At 40.7% G+C, this 27,844-nt stretch overlaps 1 protein-coding gene across 2 annotated transcripts in view; it reads left to right on the top strand.

The window, feature by feature from the left end:
* Positions 1-1,232: 1,232 nt before the first annotated feature.
* Positions 1,233-27,844, top strand: part of SLCO2A1 (solute carrier organic anion transporter family member 2A1) — a 99,173-nt gene continuing 72,561 nt past the window's right edge. Inside the window, exon 1 of one of the 2 annotated variants that reach the window (XM_089671225.1) lies at positions 1,233-1,569. In XM_089671225.1, coding sequence (XP_089527351.1) covers positions 1,489-1,569 — 81 coding nt within the window. In that variant the 5' untranslated portion in view covers positions 1,233-1,488. The remainder of the gene's footprint in view (positions 1,570-27,844) is intronic. The other variant, XM_089671224.1, reaches the window with a different exon arrangement.

The raw sequence follows: 27,844 nt of genomic DNA, 5'->3' as shown, positions 1-27,844 counted from the left end.
AAGCATGCTGTCATGGATGTAGTAATAAATGTTTATTTGTAAAGTAAAATATTAAAGAAATGATTAAATGATAACAAAAATAAAAATTTTGTAAAACAAATGTACACATACTTGACCAAAAGCTATTATAGTTCTCAAAGCCCCAGGCAATTTTTGTATATATACATGGAAGCAGCACTGTCATTTTCCACCACTCCTCTCATTATGCCTATTACAGAACGCTCTGTATTCTGTAAACTATTCAACTGCAGACTAGGATCTATGTTAAAAATGTTTCTTTCTTTCATTTATTTTCAGTAAGGGGAATGGGGGTCATTGGTAAACTCAAATAGCACACTTACTGTTAACGTCTTTAAAGGGCTACTCCATCTACATGGAAATTCTCGATGTGGGAGGATTAGGGGCAGAATCCAGTCCCTGACCACTTCTTTACTGGTGTCCAATGCCCAGCAAAGTGCTCACCGCACACCCAAACCTCATCTGTTAACACCATGTTCTTGTTGTAACAAGCTGTATCTAACACTCTATAGCAGCCATTCTCAACTGGGTTCAATGGAACTCTAGGGTTCCTCCAGAGATTGCAAGGGGTTCCTTGAGCAATGAGCAATTTCTGCCTCTTAGAAAAGTAACCTCTGACACAAATTATATTTTTTAACTATCTATAGGAGGTGATTCTTTCCAATGACTACAAGTGTAAGGAGCATTCTTCTAACTGACCACAAGTATAGGGAGCATTCTTCTAAATGACCATTAAAGTAATGTACCATAAGCTGTACATCACAATTATTAACAGGAATCCCCTAAGAGCAGAAAGTTATTGCAAGGGTTCTTCCATGTTAAAAAGGTTGCGAAAGGCTGCAGTATTTATATATATATATATATATATATATATATATATATATATATATATATATAGTATGTTCTGGTAGCAGTAGCATTATAAATGTATCTAATGCTATATAGATGCTCTTCTTTCATTTTTTTTGTGTTCTCTCTCTTTCTCTTTCCTTGAAATAACACAGTTATTTCCTTTTCCAATAAGTAGTATTCACAAGCCAAAGATGAGTGATTCAGTGCGACACTGCGGAGAATTGTTTCACATGTCCAGGACTTTGCAGTTTGCTCCCTCGCTTTACTCATAGATTTCCCAAGTCATTGACTGTTTTCATTTCACTGTGTGCTCCTGCTTTTCTCTCTTGTCCCAATTGTTTGAAAAGTAGGCGGAGGGAGGGAGAAAGAATCTGTCATAGAGGAAAAGTTATAAATCCTCCCCTTTAACTTAAACCTCTGCAGACACCTGAGCTGAGGGAGAGAAGTAGACTGCTTGTGCCAGAGAATGCAGATGAGAGAGACCCGGAGCCTTTCCAGAGACTGCCATACATTGCCAGATAGAAAGAGACTGCTCTGTCCAGCTCTGTCTCCTTAGATAAGTCTACTGAGTGGTCCTGGACTGTTTCACACATCTCTCCAGTACAGTTCTGCCTGAAAATGGGAGTAAAACTCGGAGATAACAAGTCCCAGAACAGAACCCTGGCAGGCTGTTGCAAGGGACTCTTCAACAACATTAAGGTAAGATGCTATTTTCACCTTTCTTTTGTTACCATTTGGTGGAGCCAAGTATGTCTCCGACATATACTGTCAAAACTTTACTAGTAATTGTAGCATATATGAGAGCTTATGGTTGCCCATAGATGGGCAGATTACTCACCAGTTTTAATTTCAGATGGTTCCTCAAGGTCCATGGTTCTTCAGTAGGGATTTTGCACTTACAAACACATGCCAATTTGTTTTCTCTATCTGACTTCTGATTTTCTATTCTAGTTTACACACAGCAAACTATTTGTAACCGGTTTTAGATTGTTTTTCTGCCTATAAAGTAGGGAATATTTCATCTGAGAATTTTACAAATATACCCTTGTTGCATACTTGTAAACCCTGACAAGGTCTGATATGATGCTGGGGACACCTACATCACTAGAGAGAACCTTGAAGGTCCCCCTTCATCCAGCATATACATACTCTTCTAAGTGCATACTGCATGCTAGTCTAATGTGCTGTGAACCATGGCATTGATATATCTCAGCAATGACAACAGAGAACAAACCAAACATTTCCAACTGGGTTTCCCAAACAGAAATGCTAATATGGTGTTGACAGTCATCACTGTCTGCTCAGAGGGGACCAAGGACGTAGCAATCAGCAGCTATATAATCACTCGGTTCTCAGTCTTAGAGGCAGTAGGGGACAGCTGCAGCATCACAGTGATGCTGCAGCCAAAGAGGTGAGTATATAAGGATTTTTTTTTTTAGAAAAAAAGTTTAAATTGGTTGTAAACTTGTATATATACCCAGTGATACAGAGAGATGAAACAAAACCTCCTACATAAATTGTACCTGTTATCTGCAGCCCTCTCTTCTCTGCAGCCATTCAAAATGCAGAACTTATACAGCTTATCTGAGGTTTTAGAAAGCAGGGGGTGGGGAGCTCAGTGGGAGCTGATTGGAGGGAAGGGATACACCCACCTTCACACAGCACACAGGAACATAGCTGAGACTGTCAATCACAGGTTGTGTGCTAGAGCTCTCTCCCCTGTCACCTTTTTTTGTCAGAAATGACTCATTCTGATAACTGAGGAATTCAGCAGCAGACAGAAATGACATTTGTGTTCTGCACTGAGACAAGTACACACTATAGAAGGATATGTTATTTTCATATTTCATGTTTATAACCGCTTTAAAACACATGAATAACAGCTGACTGTTGTAACCACCCTACCTGTGTAATATGGTTTGTCCTAACAACAGCAACTGCTACTTTTACTGGACAGCTGGGCCTCTTACAGAAAGTGAAAAAACAATTGATCCACTAGCAAGATCAACAGATATTAAAATTATTGTGCAGGGGGAATCAGAAAAATAAAAACTGATGTGTTAAATCAGAACTTTAAATACAAATAAGAACAAGGAAGACTTTTAATTCCAGAAACATATAAACAAAGAAAAGTGACGGCAGAAAAAAACTGCATGGTCCATGGAGTCTGCCCATTTTTTTTTCTTTTGGGGGGGGGGGGGGGGGGTGAGGTGTTTTGTTTCCTGTTATTTTGTGTTTTTGTTTTCTGGGGGTTTTTTTTGTGGGGGGGGGCGGTTATGTTAACTTCTTTGTAGATCTATGCTTGAGTATAGATCTGTGCTTGTCCCAAGCATGTTTGAAGCTGTTTACTGTTGACTGGCTCACTACCTCTGCTGGTAGAAACATACTAGATCTCTTCTTCAATCTTACCTGCCTGACCTTCTTGATAATGTACAGTGAGTTCCACATGTGTAGTTCAGTGTACAATTTTGGCTTGTGCCAAGACAAATGAACCCCCGGTCATGAACTGTAGTTACATCATCCCAGCACAGCCAAATAAGATTACCAAAGATTCCAATGCAGAAAAAGACCAGGCGAAGATGTTGGCGAGGGGGCTTGTGGACGTCACATTACTAGAGGGGAAGTAAGTTCCTCTATAACAGGGGCAGGCAACCTTAAAGAGGTGGAGATCAACCTGAACAACATGGGAGACATCAAAGATCACCGGGCACAGTGTTGCCTCTTCACACCTGATTTAAACCTCTAATTGCGGTAATACTGTGTCACAATCGCATGCACAGCACGGTAATCATGGGTTTAAATCAGGTGATGAAGAGGCAACATATTGCCTCTTCACCACCTGTCAAACATACTGGGATTGCTTTTCAGAGGAGCAGCAGTGCCTACTGCACCTGTGAATGAGCCCTAAGTTGTAGTCAGCAGCGGTACCCTAAGAGCTTGTTCACATGTAAAGTTGGGGAGTGAATCAGGGTTTTACAGCCCCCCTCCCAATCCCAAGCCCCTTTAGCTGCTGAGGCAGCAGCCAAAGATGTACACATGCCACAGCAAGAATTACACCCCCTGTTGCGTTTGTTGGGTGCTACCACCTGGCAACCAATACCCATTCAAGTAAATGGGGCCACTCTGCAAGTGCCCTGCAATTGCATGCTTCTGTGGGGTCCAAGGGGTTAAAGCAGGTGGTGAGAAAGCAACTCAATGCTGCCTGCTTAACCCCTTGTTTGCTGTACTGCACAGGGTTGCAGGGCGATTGCAGTGCGGACTCATTTACTTGGATGAGTGCTATACCCATCAACCATGACAGGGCATAGGAGCCAGCACTACAGAGGAGACATCAGCTTATGCGGCTCTTGCTCCCTACTACACCTCCAACTTTACAAGTAGTCCCTCTGCATTGTATTCTGTTTGATACTCTGGGATGGCGGGTCTGCAAGCTCAGACTGAGATCGACCAGTCACCTGCCTGTGATCTACTGGTTACTGAGCCCTGCTCTGTAATGATAGTGACAGACTGCATCATATATATCAATTCTGATTTGGTGCATAGTTCTACTTTAACAGAAAATGATTGTCTTCAATGGGACAACTAAGCAGGAAGTCAGCTGTACAGCTGTGTAGTACACTAATTGCCTTTTCTATAAATTACGTTTTAACAAGACCTTTGACATGTTTATCTATAAATATTATTTTTACATGTGGTTTATAAACCAAGTTAGTGGCCTGTTAATGTATCTGTGATTGTTATGTCCAGGTCAATGTATGTTCTGGTGCCAGATGACTCGGGAGGAAGAAGCATAAAAATAGCTACAATTTTTCACACCCTTCAATGTTTGCATTTACCTAGAAAGCACTCCACAGAATGTCCATGTGGACACAACCTATGACCTACATATGCTGATAATGCTGTATGAGTGCAAACATCGGAAAGTTACATTATTATTTTACATCATGGCAGATTTTAGAAGAGATCGGTTTACTTTGATATGGCTGATAATACTTTTGTTAGGTTGGGTTGTCCAAAGGTGGGCAGAGGTCTCCCAAAGAATGTCAGTTGGTGAAATAAGTTTCCGTGCTTTGACTCATGCTGTCAGGACCTGCCATGATCTTTATAATTTGTCTGATGCATAATACCTTGGCCAGCTGTCGGGTACAAAATTTTCAGTATGTTGGGTAATCTCTTTGTGTAATAATGGTCTATGACAACATGGCGTACCTGTACATATCCTGAGTGTACATGGCAATGATTATATCAGGCGATATATAGCCAGACCTACAGCCACTGAAGGTTCTTAAAACACCACAATGCTGTAGTTTTACTGTATTGTCCATCTTTCTTCATCCATGTATATTAACAGTTACGCAGCTCTGTGACATCATGTCTAATGAGCACAATGATACTTGTGCATGCCCGGCATCCTATATTTAAAGTAAAACTAAAGGCAAAACTTTTTTTTTTCATTTTGGAGAAAGTAGAGTTATTATAACCCCTGTTAGGTTTTTTCCGTGTCCCATTGGGGAGCTCTCCCTTCACTTCCTATCCCATAACCAAAACAGATAGTGAGAGGAAATGCCTCCAAAGTAGGGATATCCCAGGGTGTCACCAGGGACACTAGAACTAGTGTCCCCATTGGAAGATTTCCCCTCTAGTCCTGTTCTGTGAACAACACAAAATGTGGTATTTTCTTTTACTTTATTTTTGATGATAATATTAACCATTTGCCTACCAAGCATTTATACCCCTTTCCTGCCCAGGCCAATTTTCAGCTTTCAGCGCTGTCACACTTTGAATGACAATTGCGTGGTAATGCAACATTGTACCCATATGACAATTTTATCATTGTTTTCACACAAATAGAGCTTTCTTTTGGTGGTGTTTTATCGCCACTGGGTGTTTTATTTTTTTCACTATAAACAAAAAAGAGCAAAGAATTTGAAAAAAAAGGTTTTCTTTGTGTCTATTATAAAATTTTGCAAACAGGTAATCTTTCTCCTTCACTGATGTGCATTGATGAGGCTTTAGGGATAGGCAGCAATGATGAGGTGGCACGAATAGGCAGCACTGGTGGGCACTGATAGGCAACATTCATGATGCTGCACTGATAGGTGGCACTGATGATGCTGCACTGATATGCAGCAATGATGGGCACTGATAGGCAGCACTGATGGGCGGCACTGATGGGCGGCACTGACGGACGGCACTGACACGGCACTGCTGGGCACTGACTGGCAGCACTGCTGGGCACTGACTGGCAGCACTGCTGGGCAATACTGATGGGTGGCACTGCTGGGTGGCACTGCTGGGTGACACTGCTGGGCACAGGTGGGTGGCACAGCTGGGCACTAGTGGGTGGCACTGATGGATGGCACTGATCATCAGTGCCCTGATGGTCAGTGCCAATCTGTTCTCTGACAATTGCCGGTTATCGGCAGTAAGCGTGAGGAAAATGCAGCCAACAACCAGAAACTGTATTTACCCGGAGATCTACTGTGTCATTGGACACAGCTGATCACATGGTAAAAGGCCGCTATAATTGGCCATTTACCATATCATGTGATCAGCTGTGTCCTTAGGATAGCTGGGTGCGCACCGCTGGGGGCGCATGGGAGGGCGCGTTCTGGGAGGACTTTATATGACGCTCTCCCAGAACTGGACAACCACGCTGTAGCCGTCATTCGGCTATAGTGCGATTGGCAAGTGGTTAAACAGGACACATAGAGAGGGTGAATCTCCATAACAGGGGCACAAACAACAACAAAAATCTGACAAGTATTCTAATCCCTCTCCACTCTATACAAAACTAAAATGGTTTTGACTTTAGTTATATTTTTATATCCAGCCCAAACATTTTTCCTCAATTCCTGTCCTGCTGACAACTTTTACCAAACAAAAAGGGAGGGGAACTCTTCAATAGCAACAAAAGCAGGAATAAAAACCTTTTTTTTAGTTTTGTTGTACAAAAATTGATTGGGTTTTCAAGTTTTACAATAGAAAAAAAACATCAACTGCAGTCAGTAATGCAGGGAGATGGCACAACTAATAGGACAAGAAGGGCACACTGTATAAATGGTTACAAGGACACAAAGGACCGTAATTTTTAATTTGGGATAGAGTAGAGAGGGATTAAAACATCTGTAAGGTTTTAAATGCTGTCTGTGCCACCTGTTAGGGAGATTCACCTGCTCAATGTGCCCTGGTGACTGTTATCACTGAAAGTGAAAGAAAATCCCAAATTTTTGGGTGTCAACAGAACAGGAATAGCGAGGAATCTTCCAGCGGGAACACTGGTTCTGGTGACAACCAGGGACTTTCTCATTTCCTGTTTTGCCTGTGGGACAGGAAGTGAAGGGAAATCCCCCCAGTGGGACCAAAATGTCAATAAAGCCTGACAGGGGTTATAACCCTCCATTAGTCTTGCCACAATATTTGTTTTAAAGTTTTGCTTTTAGTTCTACTTTAACTTCTTTATCTGTGACACAAAAGGTGAAAACGCCATTGCCTGAATTTAATACTTTCACAGTCCATTTGTACCATGCATCAGACCTAAAAAAAAAGTTAGCTTACACCATATTATTAAAAATCTGTTGACACTGTGGACAGATCTAGACCAGTTTGCAAGTGGTGATTGGGACACTTTTAAATACTTTAGAATACTTCAGAGTTATTTTGCCATATGTGCCTGACTAATCAAATTTGAGCATTTCTGCATACTTAAAAGAGAGGTTCGAGGTAGCTAAAATAATACACACAAATTATTCTGGCTCCAACTATTGTAATAGCGTCTTAAGCCTTGCTGAGACCTCTATGCCAGGCCTGTATACAATCACCACCAACAGTCTTTATCAGATAGTTGAACTCACCAAACACCTGTTTTCTCAACCACAGATCTTTTGTTGCAATGCAGAAGGTACAGCAGACAACAAGATGTAGCAGATGATTGAAAAGATGGTATTTGCAGGTCAAAACATGGTAATGTGTTCCTGGGAGCAGGCAGATTATATGTTGGCTAGAGACAAGCAGCCATATTCATCCCAACAAAGACAGAGTGAAAAGGAAATATATCACAAGTGGGAGGAACACAGGGTGGAAGACAGAAAAAGATGGTGTCATAACCAAAATAACCACACGATGGCAGTATAGTCACTCATTATATTGAAGCTAATAAACAATGGCTTTGGGAAAATTAACTATATAAATTCTCAATTCACAGTAATATGAACATTAGCCATGACTATGCATTGTGTTATATTTTACACAAGTATACACAAGTATACCAGCACACACATACTCACCTCACCCATCGGCTCTAAGCCTAAGAACTGAGCAATCAGATGACTGCTGATCACTCAGTTTTTGGTCTTCTTGGAGTGGTGAGTTGAGACTGTTAACTACCGCTCTCTACTCTGCCCTCCAGCACTCACTGGGACAGGAAAGGAGTTGGGCTCAGCAGTGTCCTGAAAACTGGAGCGAGCTGTCAATGAGGAATATGGGTGGATCCCCACATCATTTATTATTTATTTATTTCAGGTACTTATATAGCGCCATCAATTTACGCAACGCTTTACATATATATTGTACATTCACATCAGTCCCTAACCCTCAAGGAGCGTACAATCTAAGGTCCCTAACTCACATTCATACATACACATACTAGGGCCAATTCAGACATGATCCAATTAACCTATCAGCGTGTCTTTATGATCAGGATCCTTGCAGAGCCTGGAGTGGCTCAGTAATGTCAGCTGGTAGTGGGTAATAGCCCACTATAAACCGACTCTGGGTAACAGGAGAGCACAAGTAAGTACACTCCTGTGACTCACAAGAGAAGTCCGACCAAAAGAGCCTTACTTCTCTTGTAATCTTGCTTTAGCTGTTATCATCATGAGAGCAGACAGTCATGATAGGCTATGATTGCAACCAGGGCCGTGGATAAGTAGGTACCACCAGACTTCCTATACGGGGCCCAGGCCAGCAGGGGGGCCCAGGCAGCTGGGTGAATTGGATGTTGGCAGGGAGGGTGATTGGCAAGGCGGGGGAGAGGGGGCAATTACTGGAATTGATCCCCTGTATGTCTCTCTCTGCAGCAGTTGAAAGCTGGCTTCTTCTCCATTCTCTCCTGCTTTCTTTCAGCTGCTGCAGAGAGAGACATACAGGGGATTGCTTCCAGTAATTGCCCTCCAGTGCACCAATCACCATCCCTGTACACCATATGTTTTCCCCTGCTGCCCTGGTTTAACCTGTGTGCCCCTACCCTTGCAGTGCTGCAGGCTTCCCTCCTCTCCTTCCCACTAGCAACTTCAAGCACACAATAGGATCCTTCAGAATGGAAAGTGGGGGAAGAGTCCAGTAAATATGTCACATTTACAAGCCCCCTTCCTTTCCTGAATGAACACAATGAGTGTTTGGTACTGATTGCTCATTATGTTCATTCATAACTGAAGCATAGTAAACTGTGTTTTTTGGGGGGAGTAAAGACTGTCAGATTTGTTGTATGGTTGTATGGGGCCCCGTGATTTCTAACAGCAGCCTGATGGCAACTGTCAGATATGACCTGACCTCTGATTCCTACAGGCCACAGTTGTGATTGGCTATCTGCAAGTTATTTCTCACTATAATAAAAATACAGATATCCTTTACAAAGCTCAGGATTTACTATAGCATATGTTAACTGAAAAAGCTGCCAATGTGCATTCTACCTTATTTGCTATTTTTTTGCTTTTTAATCATATATAAATGTTTTTACAGATGAAATATCGAGTGATCCTGCCACTTTCCTCTATGTCACAGGGCTTCCTGTTCATATCTGATCAGGCTAACCAAGAATGTATATCCATGATAGTATGGTCAGTGTGTGTCCTTGCTCAGTTTATTGGTATGCCTGAAGTCTTGTCAATCTTTGATATCACAAGGTGACATATCTGCCACATCCCAGCCAAGCTGAAATCTCGCTGTCAATTCACTTATCATAACCATGACCCCACAATGCTGAAGATTGTCAGGAAAGGCGTGATTGCTTCACAGTGCCGCTGAAGGAAACTTCTTTTTAGGGTACTTGGAGACCTCTTTGCAGTGTACAATGGTGATTTACAGTTTAGGAGCACTTAAGCTGTGTCGCCTTCTTGTAACACGCATACTTGATATATACATTAATGTTAGCCTACATCTATAACCATATTGGGTTGTTTGCAAAAGACCATTTAAAAGTGAAAAATAAACAAGTTAGTAGCATATTGGTTATTATTACACAACCAGGAGAGCTACTCTGAAATAGGTCTGCATCATGCAATAATGGTTTCCGGTAAACACAGGCAAGTGCGCCAAACCACCTTACTCTACTTAACATCAATATACAAACATCTTACGTGATATGACTCACTGCTGGTGACAAATTTGGCATGAAACAAAAATTTATAATCTTAAACTGAATAAAATAATGTAAGATCCAGTTGGCAACATTACAGATTGGGGTGAATGTGCCTTAAAGTGAAAGTATTACATTTGATAACATCATTGTTATTGCTTTTATTAGTATCATTACTGACTTATACAACATTCTTATCATAGGAAATTTATCATTTTGAACAACTAAATAATTTAAAGCCCAACTGTAACATGTTGTAAAACATAACATACCAACATGGAACATAACTTTTCAAATGTATCGCATCTTTATGTAAATCTCATGAGCAGGGCCCTCCTAACCATCTTCTCTTGAACTCTATTGTAGCTGTACTGTCTCCCTTGATACTGTAAAGCACTGAGCAAATTGTTGGTGATATATAAATTCTGTATAATAATAATAATATAATAATAATAGTTGGTTTGTTTAATTGTGCTTCAGGCCTATCTCATAAATCAGAATACTGGAAGTAGACTCATAAGGACTCTCTGTGTATAAGCAGTAGCCTGTCTCCAGCAGTCCGGCATTCTCTATATAGCAATCATCATGCTCCCCTGAGCAGGAGCCGGCAGCGTCAACCAATCATGGTCTTGAATCAAAGATATCCGGTACAATCTTCACAGCAACATGACCATATAGCCAGTAGTTGCTGGAGTGACTGTGACATATGGTTCTGTTGCTATTAATCTTGAAGTATGTGGTTCACCATCAGCATACCAAGATCCTAGTTCAAAGCATTTTTAAGGACCCACATACATGTGACATTTCAAATCCAATAAGGGAACTCCTTCATCAGGCAAAATCAATGCAGTCAGTGGTTGGGTGGCTCCGAAACACTGCTCATACCTTAATTTTACAAATATGCAGGCTGCCATTGCTAACCTTCTAAAAATGTTCTGTACTTTGAGTCACTGCCCATGCACAAGCACGCAAACATGTGAAGTTAGTATGAAGCCAGAACTCCTGATCTGCTTACTTGTTCTATGTCAGGGACTCACAAAGTAGTACCAGATCAGTATGACAGCCAGGCAACTAGTACTTTTAAAATGGGATCAGCAATGGCAGCTTCAATAATTCTCTGTCATAAACATGATTACCTGACGTAAAAGTGGAACTTCACCCTAAAGGAGAAGTTCCACTTTACTTCCTCCTCCCCCCCTCCTCTTCTACTTTTGGAACTTTTTGGGATGGGGGCAGTGGGTAGCTGGTTTTGACAGTTACCCGCTCCCACTTCCAGTTGGATCACCACCAAAATCCACAGGGAGTTCTCCTCCCCACCCCCCCTCCTGCAACCTTCTGCAAAATGTCACAGAAGACTGCAGGACCATTTAAAAAGCATAGAACGGCTCATGCATGCGCAGTGGCAGTTGGCTGTGAAGCCACAAGGAATCATAGCCAGCTGCCCACAGTAAATATGCCGGCACAAGGGGCCTAAAGACCGACAAAGAATAGGTTTGGGCGAGGACAGCACTGGCCCCCGGACTGGTAAGTGTACTTTTATTAAAAGCAGTATTTGTAGCTGGTGACTTTTAAAGTGCCTTTAAATATATCTGGTGAAGTGACTGGCCTCAGGTGATACACAGGGATGAAACAAATCCTCCTACATAACTTGTAGCTATTTAAAAGCAGTCTTCTCTCCTTTCATCCGTTCAAGGTGCTGAATTTATAAAGCTTGTCTGAAAGTTCATACAAAAGGGGGCAGAGAGCTGAGGTCACACACTGCAGAGCTCACTAAGGAGAGCTCTGAGAGCTGATTGGAGGGAGGAGACACTGCCACCTTCACACAGCACACAGGAACAGAGTTGAGTTTGTCAATCACATGCTCTTTGCTGGAGGTCCCTCACCTAACACCATTTTTCTCTTGGTGTCAGGACAACTTATCAGATGGAAATCATGCTGATAGCAGAGGAACAAAACAGCAGACAGAGGAGACAGTAAGGCCCCATTCACACTTGAGCGTTTTGTTGATTGTAGCTTGAAGCTCAAAGACGCTCAACAAGCAAAACCCCATTCGTTCCAGTGACCCCTGTTCACACCTGAGCGTTCTGTCTCTTTTAGCAAAACAACCATCGCTCCAAAAAGTACATTAGCTACTTTTCGGGCAGAAATGAACATTTTTATCCCTAAAGACTTTAATGAGAACACCTGAAAATGCTCGATTTGAGTGTTTTTTCAGACTTTTTTTAGCCTACAATAACTGATCTCCTCCCCCTAGTGATTTCCATTAGCTAAAACAGAAAGCCTGAAGCTTGAATACACATGTAAAACACCTGTAATACTCTTCTAAAAACACCTGTATACACTTGCAAAAATGCTCAAAAAGCACATACTGTATATAGTTGTATGTATTTAGGTGTGAATGCAGTCTTAGGGGTTAATTTACTAAAACTGAAGTGTGCGAAATCTGATGCAGCTCTGTACAGAAACCAACCAGCTTCAAGTTTTTACTGTCAGCTTAAAGTGGAGCTCCACCCAAAAGGGGAAGTTTCACTTTAAGTCTTTGTCCCCCGCTCTCCATTAAGGATTGGCACCTTTGGGGAGAGAAGGGGGAGTGGCTACCCAAATTTGACAGGTGCTCGCTCCCACTTCTGTTGTGATCACCTAAGGTGATCAGAAGTGGAAGTTGTCTTACCCCCCTCCCCATTGTCTTCTGGGACATGTGATAGTTTCCAGTAGACTACGGGGCCATTCACAAGGTGCAGCGCTTCTTGTGCATGTACAGTGGGCACCCGGCTGTGAAGCCACACGCTGTCACAGCTGGGTGCCCACATTGAAGATGCCAGTGCCAGGGAGAGAAGGCGGCCGGTGAGACCAGCGGTGGTGAAGACAGGTAAGTGTCTGTATTTTAACCGCCTCCCGCCCACCTTATAAGGTAATTATGGGCGCAAGGCTGTTCTCTCGTTCTGGAAGACCGTCATATGACGTCCTCCCACTCTAACCGCACACGCGCGGCTCTGGGGGCGCACAGCGCGGTGATCAGGGGAAAGATGTCGGCTCGGTCATGTGATCAGCTGTGTCCAATCACAGCTGATCGCATGTAAATAGGGAAATGCCAGAGAGCCGGTAATCGGTATTCCTCGGAGTAAACATGTACCCTGATCATCTGGGCACTGATGATCAGTGTACCCTGATGATCAATGTGGCCCCAGAAGTGCCCATCAATGCCACCTGTCAGTGCCTACCAGTGCACATCAATGCCATATATCAGTGCCTACCAGTGCACATCAATGCCACATATAAGTGCCCATCTGAGCTGCCGTTCAGTGTCACTTATCAGTGCCAGTCAGTGCCACCTATCAATGCCAGTCAGTGCCACCTATCAGTGCTGCCAATCAGTGCCGCCTATCAGTGGCAGTCAGTGCCAGTCAGTGCTGCATATCAGTGTGCATCAGTGCCGCCTAACAGTGCCAGTCAGTGCCACCTATCAGTGCCAGTCAGTGCCGCCTATCAGTGCCACCTATCAGTGCCGCCTATCAGTGCCATATATGAGTGCTGCCTCTCAGTGCCCATCAGTGATGCTTGTCAATGCCCATCAGTGTCACCTACTAGTGCCTCCTCATCAGTGCCCATCAGTGCAGCCTCATTAGCGCACATCAGTGAAGGAGAAAAATCACTTATTTACAAAATTTTATAACAAAAACTAAGAAAAAAACGTTTATTTCAAAATTTTCAGTTGTTTTTGGTTTGTTTAACAAAAAATAAAAAACCCAGAAGTGATTAAATACCACCAAAAGAAAGCTCTATCTGTTTCAAAATGATAAAAATTTCATATAGGTACAATGTTTCATCACCGCGCAATTGTCATTCAAAATGCGACAGTGCTGAAAGCTGAAAACTGGACTGGGCAGGAAGGGGTTATAAGTGCCCTGTAGGTTAGTGGTTAAAAGTCAGCAGCTACAGTTTTTGTAGCTGCTGACTTTTATTTTTTTTTTCAGCTGATACTCCGCTTTAATCAAACAAGTTAGAAGCTGACTGGCTGCCATGCACTAGATTCTGAGTGCACCAGTGTTAGTAAATTGCCCCCTTAGTACTCGCCCCCTTAGTATTTTATGTCTGAGGTTTACAACCATTGGAATTTTTTTTCAAACAGGATGAAGAACCACATTAATCTAAACCTTCTTCTAGGTAGTTCAGAAGTTGCATGGTGGGGTCTTGAAATATGGCCCCTGATTCCCTCGAAGGGATTTATACTATAATTTTCACATTGTTATTGTCAGTAAAAGACAGAAAGTATTGTTACAACTGTGCTTTTAATTTAGTTGCAGTGATTTGGGTTCCTCATATTTGGGGATATTTGCCCTCCAAGCACATACACTGCTCAAAAAATGAAAGGAACACTTTAAAAACACATCGGATCTCAATGGGGAAAAATATGCTGGATACCTATACTGATATGGACTGAGTAATGTGTTAAGAACATAAGGATGCACCATCGTTTGATGGAAATAAAAATTATCAACCTACAGAGGACTGAATTCAAAGACACCCTGAAAATCAACCACCAAAATGGTCATGCTGAATGATGTTTTTCCATGGCTTCTCCAGACACTTTCACGTCTGTCACATGTGCTCAGGGTGAACCTGCTCTCATCTGTGAAAAGCACAGGATGCAGTGGCGGACCTGACAATTCTGATGTTCAATGGCAAATGTCAGTCAAGCTCTATGGTACCGGGCAGTGAGCACAGGGCCCACTAGAGGACGTCAGGCCCTCAGGCCACCCTCATAAAGTTTTTTTCTGATTGTATGGTCAGAGACATTCACACCAGTTGCCTGCTGGAGGTCATTTTGTAGGGCTCTGGCAGTGCTCATCCTGTACCTCCTTGCACAAAGGAGCATATAACGGTCCTGCTGATGGGTTAAGGACCTTCTATGGCCCTGTCCAGCTGTCCTAGAGTAACTGCCTGTCTCCTGGAATCTCCTCCATGCTCTTGAGACTGTGCTGGGAGACACAGCAAACCTTCTGGCAATGGCACATGCAACTTCTGTAGGGTCCAGGTATCACCTCATGCTACCAGTAGTGACTCTGATCCTAGCCAAATGCAAAACTAGTGAAAAACAGTCAGAAAAGATGAGTAGAAAAAAAATGTCAGTGGCCTCCACCTGTAAAACCATTCCTGTTTTGGGGGTCATCTCATGGTTGCCCATCTAGTGCACCTGTTGTTAATTTCATTAACACCAAAGCAGCTGAAACTGATTAACAACCCCACTCTGCTACTTAACCACATCCTGTCCGGACACTTTTACCCCCTTCCTGTCCAGGGCAATTTTCAGCTTTCAGCGCTATCACACTTTGAATGACAATTGCACGGTCATGCAACACTGTACCCATATGAATTTTTTACTATTTTTTTGAGACAGATAAAACTTTATTTTGGTGGTATTTATTCACCGCTGGGATTTAAATTTTTTTTTTGCTATGTAAAAAGTTCAAAAAAAGTGTTTTTCTTATAACATTTTGCAAATAAATAATATTTCATCATAAATCCTGGCCCAAATTGATTACATTATCTTTTTAGAAAAAAAAAAGCCAAATTAGTTTATAACCAAAAATTATAATTTTTAATTTTTTTTTTTTTACATTTTGTATTTTATTTTTTTATATTATTATAATTTTTTTTCACATACGGTCACCCTAGCAGTACGGTGTCCCAGGGAGCGCGCACAAGCAGGGTTTCGGGAGGCCATTTATTACCGGTGACCCTACCCTGCAGTGCCACCGTCCGGCCATTTATATGCAACGGCCGGACGGGAGGTGGTTAACTGACCAGATCAATATCCCAGGAGTTTCATTGACTTGATGCTATACTCTGATTAAAAAGTGTTCCTTTATTTTTTTGAGCAGTGTAAAAAAGACCTCTAAGTACAATTATGTATTCAAAGATCATTATTTGTACAATTAAACACTTCCAGTATATTTACATAAATATAGAAAGAATATATATTTATATTAATTAACTATAATCCCTTGCATAGCAGAAATGTGTGACATGTACTGTAATGTCCATTCACTGTTCAACAAGCAGTCTGGAAGTGGCATGGTGACACATGAAGCTGCAAAACCTCAAGCCCTGAACAGTGCAGTCACTATACAATTTACAGAATGGCGGTGCGTGCGTAAAATTGGAAACATGAAATGAGCACCATTGTTGTGGCTTTTCATTATATGGAGTATTTATATTAGCAATCTATTCATTACCCACAATTCCTTTGTGCTCAGTTTCATAATCATATTGTATTAGATCTTTTGTTTTTAATCTTGTTACCAAGTGGCTTCGGACTGTGGAACCACAGTGGAGAAAGAGCTCTATTATGACTATGAGTAGGGAAGTAACTATCGTTGAGTTTTAATTCTGTTTATTGCAAACCTTGTTAAAATTCTTCACTGCCATAGCCTTGAGCTGTTTTTTCATGACAATGTTTTATGGAGTCTTCAAACTTTTTATTTCAGCTTGTAAGTATATAATAAAGTATTCAATGCATTTCCTACAATGTCAGCTATGCAGAATGCCCGGACTTATTCTGTGGTAGTGACAGGAAGGTGGAGGTTGTTTGTACAATGCTTATTGTAGGAATATCTTTTTCTGTGACTTCAACTGGGTTTCAAATTTAGGGATACGATTCAGATTAAATTTTTGTTTGATGGGTTCAATTGAGAATACAGTTAGGTTTAGTGGGAAACTACTGTATAAGGTTAACAGTTAATAGGGGGATACTACTTTATTTTGGATGGGTTTTTTTCGGTGGTGATGATTGTATAACACAAGTGATAAAAAATTATACACACTGAAAATTTGCATGCCAAATATTCTGGCTCTGAAAACAATTAACCAATTTTCAGACGTCATCATGGACAGCAAGTTAGATCAAAGAGCAAACGTGAAGTTCTACGTGAAATGGGGCTGGATCTCCAAATGTTGTCAAAAGTGCGACCTTTGAGCTGGATCTTCATCTTCATGAGAGGGCATTTTCAGGGGTTGAGCTCATTGAAGGTCTTCCTGATCTCTTGTTGTCTTCCAGTGATATTCTTTTGCTCTTGATGCATGCGCCACTCAAAACACCTTGAACAACTCATTGCAGAATCGCCGTAAACTTGCCAAATCATGTCAAATGTCTCTCTGGCACATTTGCCCAGTTTCACATAGACATGTATGTTCAAAGATTTGTAATACAGTAGCACTCTTCAAGAGACAGGGGTTTTTTTTAGTTTACTTTAAACTTGGGCCTTAGGGACAGATTGAACACTTTTCAAAATAGGTTTTAATACTGAAAGGGTCAGAATGGTGCAAATAAAATATTTACAGAAAAATATGTGTTACAAAGAGAAAATAAAGCAACAGAGAATTAAAAAGAAGTAAAAGGAGTTAAAAGAAGTAAAAATGAAGAATAGTTGTAAAGTCCTTGGTTTTAGTCAAGTCCAACTGATCAAGCAAAAACAGTACAGTGGCTTTCTCAAGTCCAGTTATGTGTTCCTTGGTTGATGTTAAACAAGAGCTGTCAGAGGGTCCTGACATTTTCTTTTTTCTGTGGTATCAAAGGGGTGTTGACAGAGACCATCAAACTAGTTACCCAGTTTAGGGGTAGTGGCTGGGAGGTCACCACGTTTATGACTACATCATGGCCCTCCCTCACACACAGTTTTATACTAACATTCATATCTTCCCTATGTAAAGGTGGCATTCTGGAAATGTTATCCCCCATTAAAATATATACTTAATAATAATATGTCTTGGTTCCATTGGATTTTATGAATTGTGTGTGGATTTTGTTAAGTTGTGAATAGGTCTCGGAGAAATGCCTAGCTGCTTTCTGGGTAGACATTTTATGGCGTGCTATGTGTTCTAGTGCTTTAATTGCTGTACAAACCATGCATGACAGAACTGATGGATTTTGTCATAGTTTTACGACAGGTCAGAGGAAAGTGTTAATCTGTAGATTTTTTTTATGGTCACTAGAAACTAGCAGACATCCTGCCAGGACTCAATTAACTGACCCCGCACGACCTCCTGCTCTCTAGCTCCCTTGTCTCCTCCTCCCATGTTGGTCTCCAGGACTTCTTCAGAGCTTCCCCCATCCTCTGGAACTCTCTACCCCAATTTATCAGACTATCGCCTACTCTGCTCACTTTTAGGCAATCTCTGAAAACCTATCTCTTCAGGGAAGCCTATCCTGCCCTCAGCTAATAATGGAATCTTCTATTCCTCTTACTAGTCCATCCCCCACAATTATTATCTTTTGTACCACTAGCTCCTCCCTCCTAGATTGTAAGATCCAAGGAGCAGGGCCCTCCTAACCCTCTTGTATTGAACTGTATTGTTGCTGTATTGTCTCCCGTTATATTGTAAAGCTCTGAGCAAACTGTTGACGCTATAGAAATCCTGTATTATAATAATAACTGTTTGCAGCTCTGACCAAGGCCTGTGTGCTAGTGTTGAGATAACAGGCTCTTTTGAAGTGTGGTAAACGTTAAGGCTATGAATTCCTGAATTTCAGGAAGAGGGAGGGGGGTAAGATCACTAGGCTTTGTGAAACCTGAACAATATGGGACGTAAACAAGTTGAATATCGCCTACAGCTTCCATGTGCCTAATGCGCACAACCATTACAAACCCATTGATTTAACAGTTTCAAAAAACAGTTACATTCCTGGAATGCCGGGGTTGCTAAATGTAACATTTGCTTCTATTCTCAACCAAACTGTCAAATGGCTGAAGTCATAATTGATCACATGTGCAGCACCATGGCAGTTGTAGATCAAACAGAAGCAGCTTTCTTGGCTGTAAAGGATAGGAGGGTTTAATTCCGCTTTAAGGCTGTCAGCAGATCGGCCTCTAGAAATGTGCCAGTGCTTAAAAATGCCTAAAAATGGAGAGCAACTGAGCATGTGCAGAGCAGGGTGAGACAGTGTATTGCTGCTGGATTTTAAACAGTATAGCTATACCTGTAAAAGGTGCCAGGCTGAAGTGATTTAGCAGGATTTCATTTTCTGACTAAAGTTCCACTTTAAGTATCAGTATCTTACCTAAAGTCCCATTGTACAGGTACCCTACAATGGTGTAAAGTTACTGGTCTTACTGACTGCGCTGAACTTCTAGTGATAAAGAATAGGGTGTTCCTTCTGATAGCCATGGCTATAGTGTAGACGGTTATAAATAGAAGTTTTATCAATAGCCCATGAGTCAGGTCACCTAACCTCTACTTCCTCAGTTCTCCCTAGCATTGTGTGCTCACCCCCTGTAGTACAAGTTTTCCGGTTTGCTAATAGATCTCTTTCTGCCTACAGTATCTGTTTGCTCTTACCTTTGATCTACTTAGTTACACTGTATCAGAAATAGAAGCACATATTGGGCATAGTTGTAGATGAGTGCGCTTTGCTGCTGTATCATAAAAAAAATCCTATTAGCCACAAAGACTGAAAGCTGCATACCCAGAATGTGATTGCTATAAACAATTTTCAAGAGTTTCAGCATAACCATTTTTTGTCCACAAATTATAGGGACAGAGCTGCTTAAATGATAATGATGCAATGATAGCCTATTCATTTTATTTCTGAAGTAAAAGGCAGGGGTGTCCAACCTGCGGCCCACAGGTCGCATGCGGACCAAGACGTCTTTAAATGGGGTCCAATACAAAACTGTAAACTTCATTAAAAATGTTAATTTTTTTTGTAAAAATGTATTTACAAAGGTGGCCTAAGAAAAAAATGACAGTTTCTTTATTGGACTTTAGTTTTATCTTACCAAAAGAAAATATCTCACTCTTTACAATCACACCTTATTCATGTCATCAGCACCTATATTTGTGAGCAACTATTTTCAAGGATGACGCACACAAAAGGCAAAATTAGAACCAAAATATTTGATGAGCACCTTGCAGGGGCAGACTGACAACTCATGGGGCCCCTGGGCAATAGGGGATCATGGGGCCCCTGTGTCCTTGCCCAAACTCAAAAAAGCCTATGAAAAAGGTACCGGGGCATCTCATGGGGCCCCCTACTGACCCCGGGCCCTCGGGCAGTGCCCGAGTTTCCAACTGGTCAGTCCGTCCCTGGCACCTTGAGAATTTTTTGAGAATTGCTACTACATCCATGAATCCAGATATCAATGAGTTCATTTACCAAAAATAGTGTCAAACATAGCACTAGTTTTATGTTGAGGGATTTTTTTTTTTACAAAAAATGAAGTTTTATTATTCAGATGAGTACATTATCTATATCAGTGATTGTTAACTTGTGATTTGCCTGACTTTTTCTGCTCATCAGCTATCCTTATTGTTCATATATTTTATTTGTAGCCCAAGACAATTCCTCTACTTCCAAAGTGGCCCAGGAAGGTCAAAAGGTTGGACACGCCTGCTTAAAGGCATAATCCCCAACTTTCCAACCTAAGAAATAGGGACACCCTAGTAGAAACCAAGCATATGGATGGACAACAGGCATCAAATATCTGTGGGAACCTGTACATGTCTATGCATCTCTTTTATCTAAGAAATTTTGAAATCCTTGAAAAAATGGCTGGATCTGGGGAGGGCTCTGCCCCCCCCCCCCCCAAGCCAACCCTAACGTTTCACAATACTACCCTAACCTGCCACTATACTACCTAAACCTGCCACTATGCTGCCCTAGTTTGACACTATACTGCCCTAGGCTGACACTATACTGTCCTTGTCTGACACTATGCTGATCTCAGTTATGCTTTGTGTGGGAAGGAAGTGTGTGTGCCCAGGCTGTGTGCAGTGCAAGGATAGGAGAAAGAGCTGTGCCCCTGTCCTCTGCCATGCCAGCAGTGACCCATGTCCTCTGCCCTGCTGATCTCCCATCCTCTGCCCCCCCTAACATTTTTTACTGCACCCCCACATCAAACAGGCTAGATCCAGCAATGGGCAAAATGTGCATGTGTATTAAAATCTGTACATTTTATTGGTTCATTGCCGTTATTGGTTTAAAATAATAACTTTTTAAAATTATTTTATTGATTTAGATCCTCTCAGCTATGACATGATGAGAAAGAGGAGGAGGAACCTGTATACACTTGTACTGTAAAAATTTATGTATTTCCTAAATTGTGTTTTATGGTGCATTAAAAGCATTTATTAGTCAAAGAACTTCAACCTGACATTTTACATTGGTGAGAACAATAACGCAGGTTTGTGTATGGGCGTAGAGCATGTTACTGAATTCCTGGCTGATATCCCTAGATCCTGAGGATTAATGCTCTGTATTGCCTTTTCTTCTGTTCCTATATAAGGATGGATATGTGCCATCCTACAAAACACCCAGCATAACAAAGATTCTCTCAGAAAAAATGAGGAAGACTGTAAAAGCCAATTTTGTTTCATGCATGTATATAGTTCTGAGCCTATGAATTGTATATTGTTTATGTTTTCTTACTTTAATAACTATGTTTAAGACTAGCAAAAATAAATAAAAAGGGCTCTTTTTTTAGTCTGTTAAAGAAATATAGTATCCTAATACTTTGCTGTTGTTTTTTTAAACTAGCATAGAGTTTTCTTTTTCATATGTTCTATCGGCTGTCATTTGACCCTTCCATGGCAAAAACCCTGTTGCTTACCAAGCTCAAGGGCTCAAGCTCAAATCTACATACACAAGTGAAAGAGTCAGTTCAGTGACAAACTGTGTGGAAAAAAGGCAGCTACTGTTGTGCTTTCTGTTAAGATAAACCATAGCATTGTGGGAATCTGTTGTCACTATTAAATGTTTATTTGTATAAAAAATGATATATTTATATTAAAAACATGCAAAACCTTGGTATAAAAATGCATAAGAAAAACTAATTTTGGTTTGAACAAGCAAGCAGAGTACATAGAAGCATTTGTTCAGTCCCTCATGCCCTTCCCACTAAGTCCTCCACCTATTTACAAATTTGGATATAGAGAACATACCACTGGAGCAAATGTAGGAACTCTTTATTTTACTACCTTGTGTTGGTAAGAAGTGAGTTAAGCCATGTACTTCACTGTAAGTCCCAGTGTCTGAAGTCACAAGGTCTGTTCCAATGCTGTCAGATTGTCTGCCTGGGTTAAGAATGTCTTTGAGTTGGCGGATGCTTTCATTTTTCAGACTAAACTCTGATTGCACTACACAGGATCACCATCTGAGGACAGCCTTAGAGAATATTACAGGGCCTTTTTATCATACAACATGTGAGTGGTCAATTATCTTTTATTTTATTAATACTGTAGATAGATTAGACTGAACTTAGATTGTGCCCTCTGGTGTTTCTTTTTGTTTTATTTCACTGTACATGGCACAGATTAGAAAGTTTAATAGGGATTTACTACTTGAAACTTGACATGAGAATACCTTCTGTTTTAAGGTTTTACTGTGCTATGCACTGATGAGAGTGAGGACTTTTCTCTCATCATAACATGTATGGTTATACTGTTACTTTGGGTCCCAAACGCTACTCCGTAGAAGCCAATGCTTCCATACACTGTTCTGATGACAGCGAAATAGCCCGACACAGCTGTATGCAATTTGGAAAAAATGGCTGTATAATATTTGGCTATATTTGCACTAAATCCCAGCAGTTATGGTGCACATCTGGCCAATGGACTGTAAAGCAATGAACTGTATGGTTCCACCCACTGTCCTGAAATGGGGAATAATCCTCTTCTTTTTGGATATGTGATGGAATGAAACATGAATATCCTAAGAAGGCTATTCTGTGCTACTTACTTGAAACCTATAAACCACCAGTCTCTAGTGTACTGTTTCAGGTTCTTACTAGCCTTTTAGTTTGGTGGAGTTCAGTTGTGAGCTCCAGCTACAACCAAAGGGTCAAGCTAGAGAAGGTAGATTTAAGGTAGATATTAAACAGATTTTATTTTTGATATGGTAAGAAAGTAGCTCAGGGACAGGGCTCAGGAGGGCAAGAAAATAGAATGGGAAGGCACACACACATATAATTGACTCTCACAGTGACACTGACAGCAGCACAGATGATGATGACACCTCATCGACATGACACGCCCCCTCCTGAGTCACAGTGACAGTCTCTCTCTATGCTAGGTGGGCCCTTCAGTCCACTCCAGTCCAAACAGCACTGACAGTCCTGCTCCCGGCATGCCTTGCTCCCATCCCAGACCTGCACATGATGCTTTGGCTGCTCTACTCAGCTCTCTTGCATCATGACAACACATGACACACTCAGGCACTGCCTCTGAAGCCCCACGGCAACACCCCCCCCCCCACCGGCATAGCCCAAACACACTATAGCAGGCACTCATATGGTCACGGCTTGCTCCGCATGCAAAGTTACCGAGCTGAGCATCACAGTCATATTTTCAACTGGCAACCTTCTCCTGTCATTGGCATTTACTGGCAGGAGAAAAGTGCCTGTTTTTTACTGGCTGGTAGTAAAAATAAAAATACTGACAGTTGGCAACATTGAAGGCCGCATGTTCCCCCCTTCTGGGTGATAGCAGCCTCAACAGTTGTGAGACTATTTTTACCTTTTTTCCTTTTATTATGGAAGCTTTTTATCCTGGTTTCTGAATTAATCTATTACACTATAAGGGCTCTCCTGCCTATCGCTTTTATTTTTTGGGTGAAAACTTTACTAGAAACCTCTGATCAGCTACTCAGGATCGTTTGGTCCACAATTTACACCCCAGACCCTGATCTATTAACTTAGAATCATATGCATTCTCATCATTGTTGTGGTCTGTTTTAGTTCTGCATGGGTTGTGACATGAGTGTGGGAGAGACCAAATCTCTGGAAAAACTGCTACATGCAACCATTGATAGTTATCGATTAAGCATCTGTCACAGTGATCAATATGATCATAGTGACTATACTGCAGCAGAGGTTTGCATGACTCATCATACCAGTTAATATTTATGATGGAGCCTGCTGGGTTTGTCTGTTCTAGGAGATTTATCTAGTTTTTACATATAAAAGCTCACATAGTTGTATACAATTAGCAACCCTTTTCAGCTCAAGCCACAAACACACATGGAGTATGTATCAATGTGTAACATTGCATTCTTTCTTCATATAGAAGTCTAAGAAGTAGGAATACAGGTTGTCCTAGAAATTTTCAAAAGAGTTAAAGAAAACCCTAAGTACTTCATCTACTAATTACACAACATTTGAAAGTGGATCGTTCACCTGTCAAACATTGCAGTAACATTTTTATGTCTTAAAATTCCAGGTAAATTACTAAGCCGACTAATGACACAGATAGGGGTCATTATTTGTTAGCACTTACCAACTGGGATATTCACTAAATTAAAGCTGTAACACAGTAACATTACTACATGATGCTAAACACTGTCTAAATTAATTCAATGGAAAACACAAACTTAACACAAAAAACTGAGACAGGCTGTGGAGAAAGAGCAGAAAGTCTTATTCAGATATTTTGTCTTTTTTGATCATGTAACATTAAACCCATAGCCAGCTGTATGAATCAGCATGTTGGGAGGATGGTGATTATGAAGTACACATCAAGACAGAAATCAATCTACTATGAAAAAAGAGACTTAGATAAAGAAAAAAACATGAAAAACAGAAACCAATATATGACATGATCAGAAAATTAATGACCTAGAGCAATGGTTGGGACAAAAATCACAGCAGTGACTTGAATTACATTAGAGATTACTAGGATGTGAGATGACTACATTTTGGAAAAAAAGCCTCAGAACAAAGACAGGTTAGTAAATGTCTCAGAGGTCTCATGAAGACCACTCTTGTGATTGAAAAGTGGCAGTGGGCATATTCTTTAGCCAATAGTGTCCTATGAATCTACCCACTGCCTGCTGTCAATCACAAGGGAACGGACATGACGGGGAACTAGTGTCTATCAGTGTCTGCCCACCTAGCTTTTAAAATCCTTGGGTGCTTCAGCTGGTATGATGACGCTCAGCTGCACTGAGGACAGAGTGTCCTTATGGACACTCTGGCCTCGGTGGGCCATGGCATACGGTGTGTGCCTCAGATATATGTACCAGTTCACAACAGTAATATGAATCTGTTGCCTGCACTGATCTTTGTTGGGCAGAAGCATGTCAACATTTTTATGTCTCATACGCCTTTATAAATTCCCCTGTATATGTGCAATTGCTCCAAAGATGCAGTTGCACTTTAATGTTTTAAAATATACTCTTTTAGTCTTTTAGTTATATTGCTTGATCGTGTTCAGACTTTTTTTTTAAACTGCAGCGGAAATCTTTGGATACACTATAAACACTTATAACACCTCTATTCAGGCCTCACTGTTAAGGCCATATGGTGGGACATGTCTTGGTGGGCCTGGGACAAATGCCCTTTTTTCACCCCAATGAACTAGTCCTTATACATTCTGTAAGAAACCTGAGGAAATCCTCCTAGTGGTAACACATACACTATATTGATAAACGTATAGGGACGCACATGGACGTTAGTGGCATCCCTGTCCTAAAATCAACAGTTAAAAATAACTTTAAGACATAACTCTGGGGAAATATTTTTAAAGTTTAGTTGAACTATATACAGATTTAAAATAAAAAATATTTTGATGTGGCAATACATTCATTCTTTTGTCTCCCCTCAATCATTTGCAAGCTTTATAAAATATTACCTTTAATTTAGATTTATGAGAAGCATTTAATTAGGGTTAAATATTTTATTTTAAGGGAGGCTATTTGGATAACAATGATTCTTTTAACTGAAAGTTGATTATTTCATCTTTAAATCCAGGAGTCTTTCCACTACTTGGAGGGGCAAAGTACTGAGAAATGAACTCCTTTATGGCCTAACAGTTCAAGCTCCATCCTATATAATTAAATTTTATTGTCATTTTCTAAAAACTAACAAGCAATTATATGCAAAATACCTTTTTAAGTTTCTTAGCTTCATGCTGATTAACATCAAAATAGTACAAAAATAACAACTTTTCTACCCCGTGTTTATATATCTAAAAAAAAAAAAAAGGTACTGCGTTTGCGTCTGAAAATTTCTAAAAAATACTAGTTATATTTTACTCTAAACTGTGGCTGTTTCATAAGAAAAAGAAAAAAAAAGGAAAAGAAAAAAAAAAGATACATATCTACACAAACAAAAACACAAACATACCATAGAGCATTTCCTATAAACACCTTTTTATAAATACTCGAGGTGCAAGGGTAGAAACTATTCCATAAATGATCTCAGGATGTCAGAGCTCATAAACTTGACCCAAGGGAACCACAACGACAGATATTTATGGTAACAATCATGTATTGTTTCTGTTAGTTCCTACATTCTCTTTAGTTGGTTTATTTCTTCTATTCACTCCTTAACCTCCCTAGCGGTATGATTATGTCAATATTTCTGTGCTCAAAGCGGTACATTTTTTTGCATGGAATTTTTTATTGTAGGCCTGTAATTTTTAGGAATAACTCACTGAAATCTGTCAAAACAAGAGTCTAGTAAACATCCCAGGTATGATAAAATTTGAAACACGAAATCATAAAATATAATACAATAAATAATAATAAAAAATAATAATATAATAATAAATTTAATTCAATAATATAATCAAACCAAAAACACTGACATTTGAAATATAGCGCCAAGTTTGCACATCACTGAGCTCAGTCGCAAAATCGTTTTCAGTGTCTGATGACGAATTTCCCCACAAATCATTATCACTCAATTCTGCAAGTGGTTCTTATTTACTATCGCTGTTCTCTAGCTGGTCTAAAACTGCTTTTGACATAAAGGGATGCTTTTTGGATGCCATGGACGTTTCTCAGTTTCAAGGCAGAAAGAACGGTAAAATTGTAGGCAGGGCACAGGACAAAGCACTAGGGACAAAATGTATGTGAAATGGGTTGAAACAGTAATGTTTTACTATGTGATTTTAGTGTATTTCGTGAATGTCACTTTTTAAAAGTTCCGGCCCCTGTACGTCCCGTATGTCCCGACGCTCACAGGGACCGGAACCCGGAAGACGGATGTCAGCATTGGTTGGAGGAGATGGCCAGGGACGCTGCAGGGGGGACATCGTGGGAGCGAAGGACAAGGTAAGTGATACAGGGATCCCAGAGCAACGCTGAAGGGTAATCCCGAGTGTAGCTCGGGGTTACCACTTTTGGCACTGATAATTAACCCCGAGTTATACTCAGGAATACCGCCAGGAAGGTTAATGGAGGGGACAACCTGAGTATTCCAATATCTTGGTATTACTATATGTGCTGTGAATAATAAATAACAGGACAATCCTCTTTTTGAAGCTCTTCCAGATTATGGAAAAATAGACAATAATGCTATTTCTGTGGACATCTGATAAGATATGCCATTAACATGGGAGCAAATCTGAAATATTATTCCCAAAATGGTTTAATCCTAGAACATGACCACCATACATGAATTATTGTACCTTCATCCTCCCCACAGCACCAACATTTTTCAGGGTAGGTCGAAATTAACCTATGTATTCCCACTGGACACCTATACCGCCTTGTAAGTATTATATAATTTTTCACTTGAATGTAAATTAAGATATTAGATTTAAACATTAGCCTGAAGGATGTTTTCCACTCCCTCTCAGTTAACACATGGCCCAATTCTTTCTCCCAGTCTCTGGTATAATAAG

The sequence above is a fragment of the Staurois parvus genome, unplaced genomic scaffold (assembly GCF_062004578.1).
Source record: "Staurois parvus isolate SC_StPar_1 unplaced genomic scaffold, SC_StPar_1.0 ptg000102l, whole genome shotgun sequence".
NCBI lineage: Eukaryota > Metazoa > Chordata > Amphibia > Anura > Ranidae > Staurois > Staurois parvus.
This window is presented reverse-complemented; position numbering and strand designations above follow the sequence as displayed.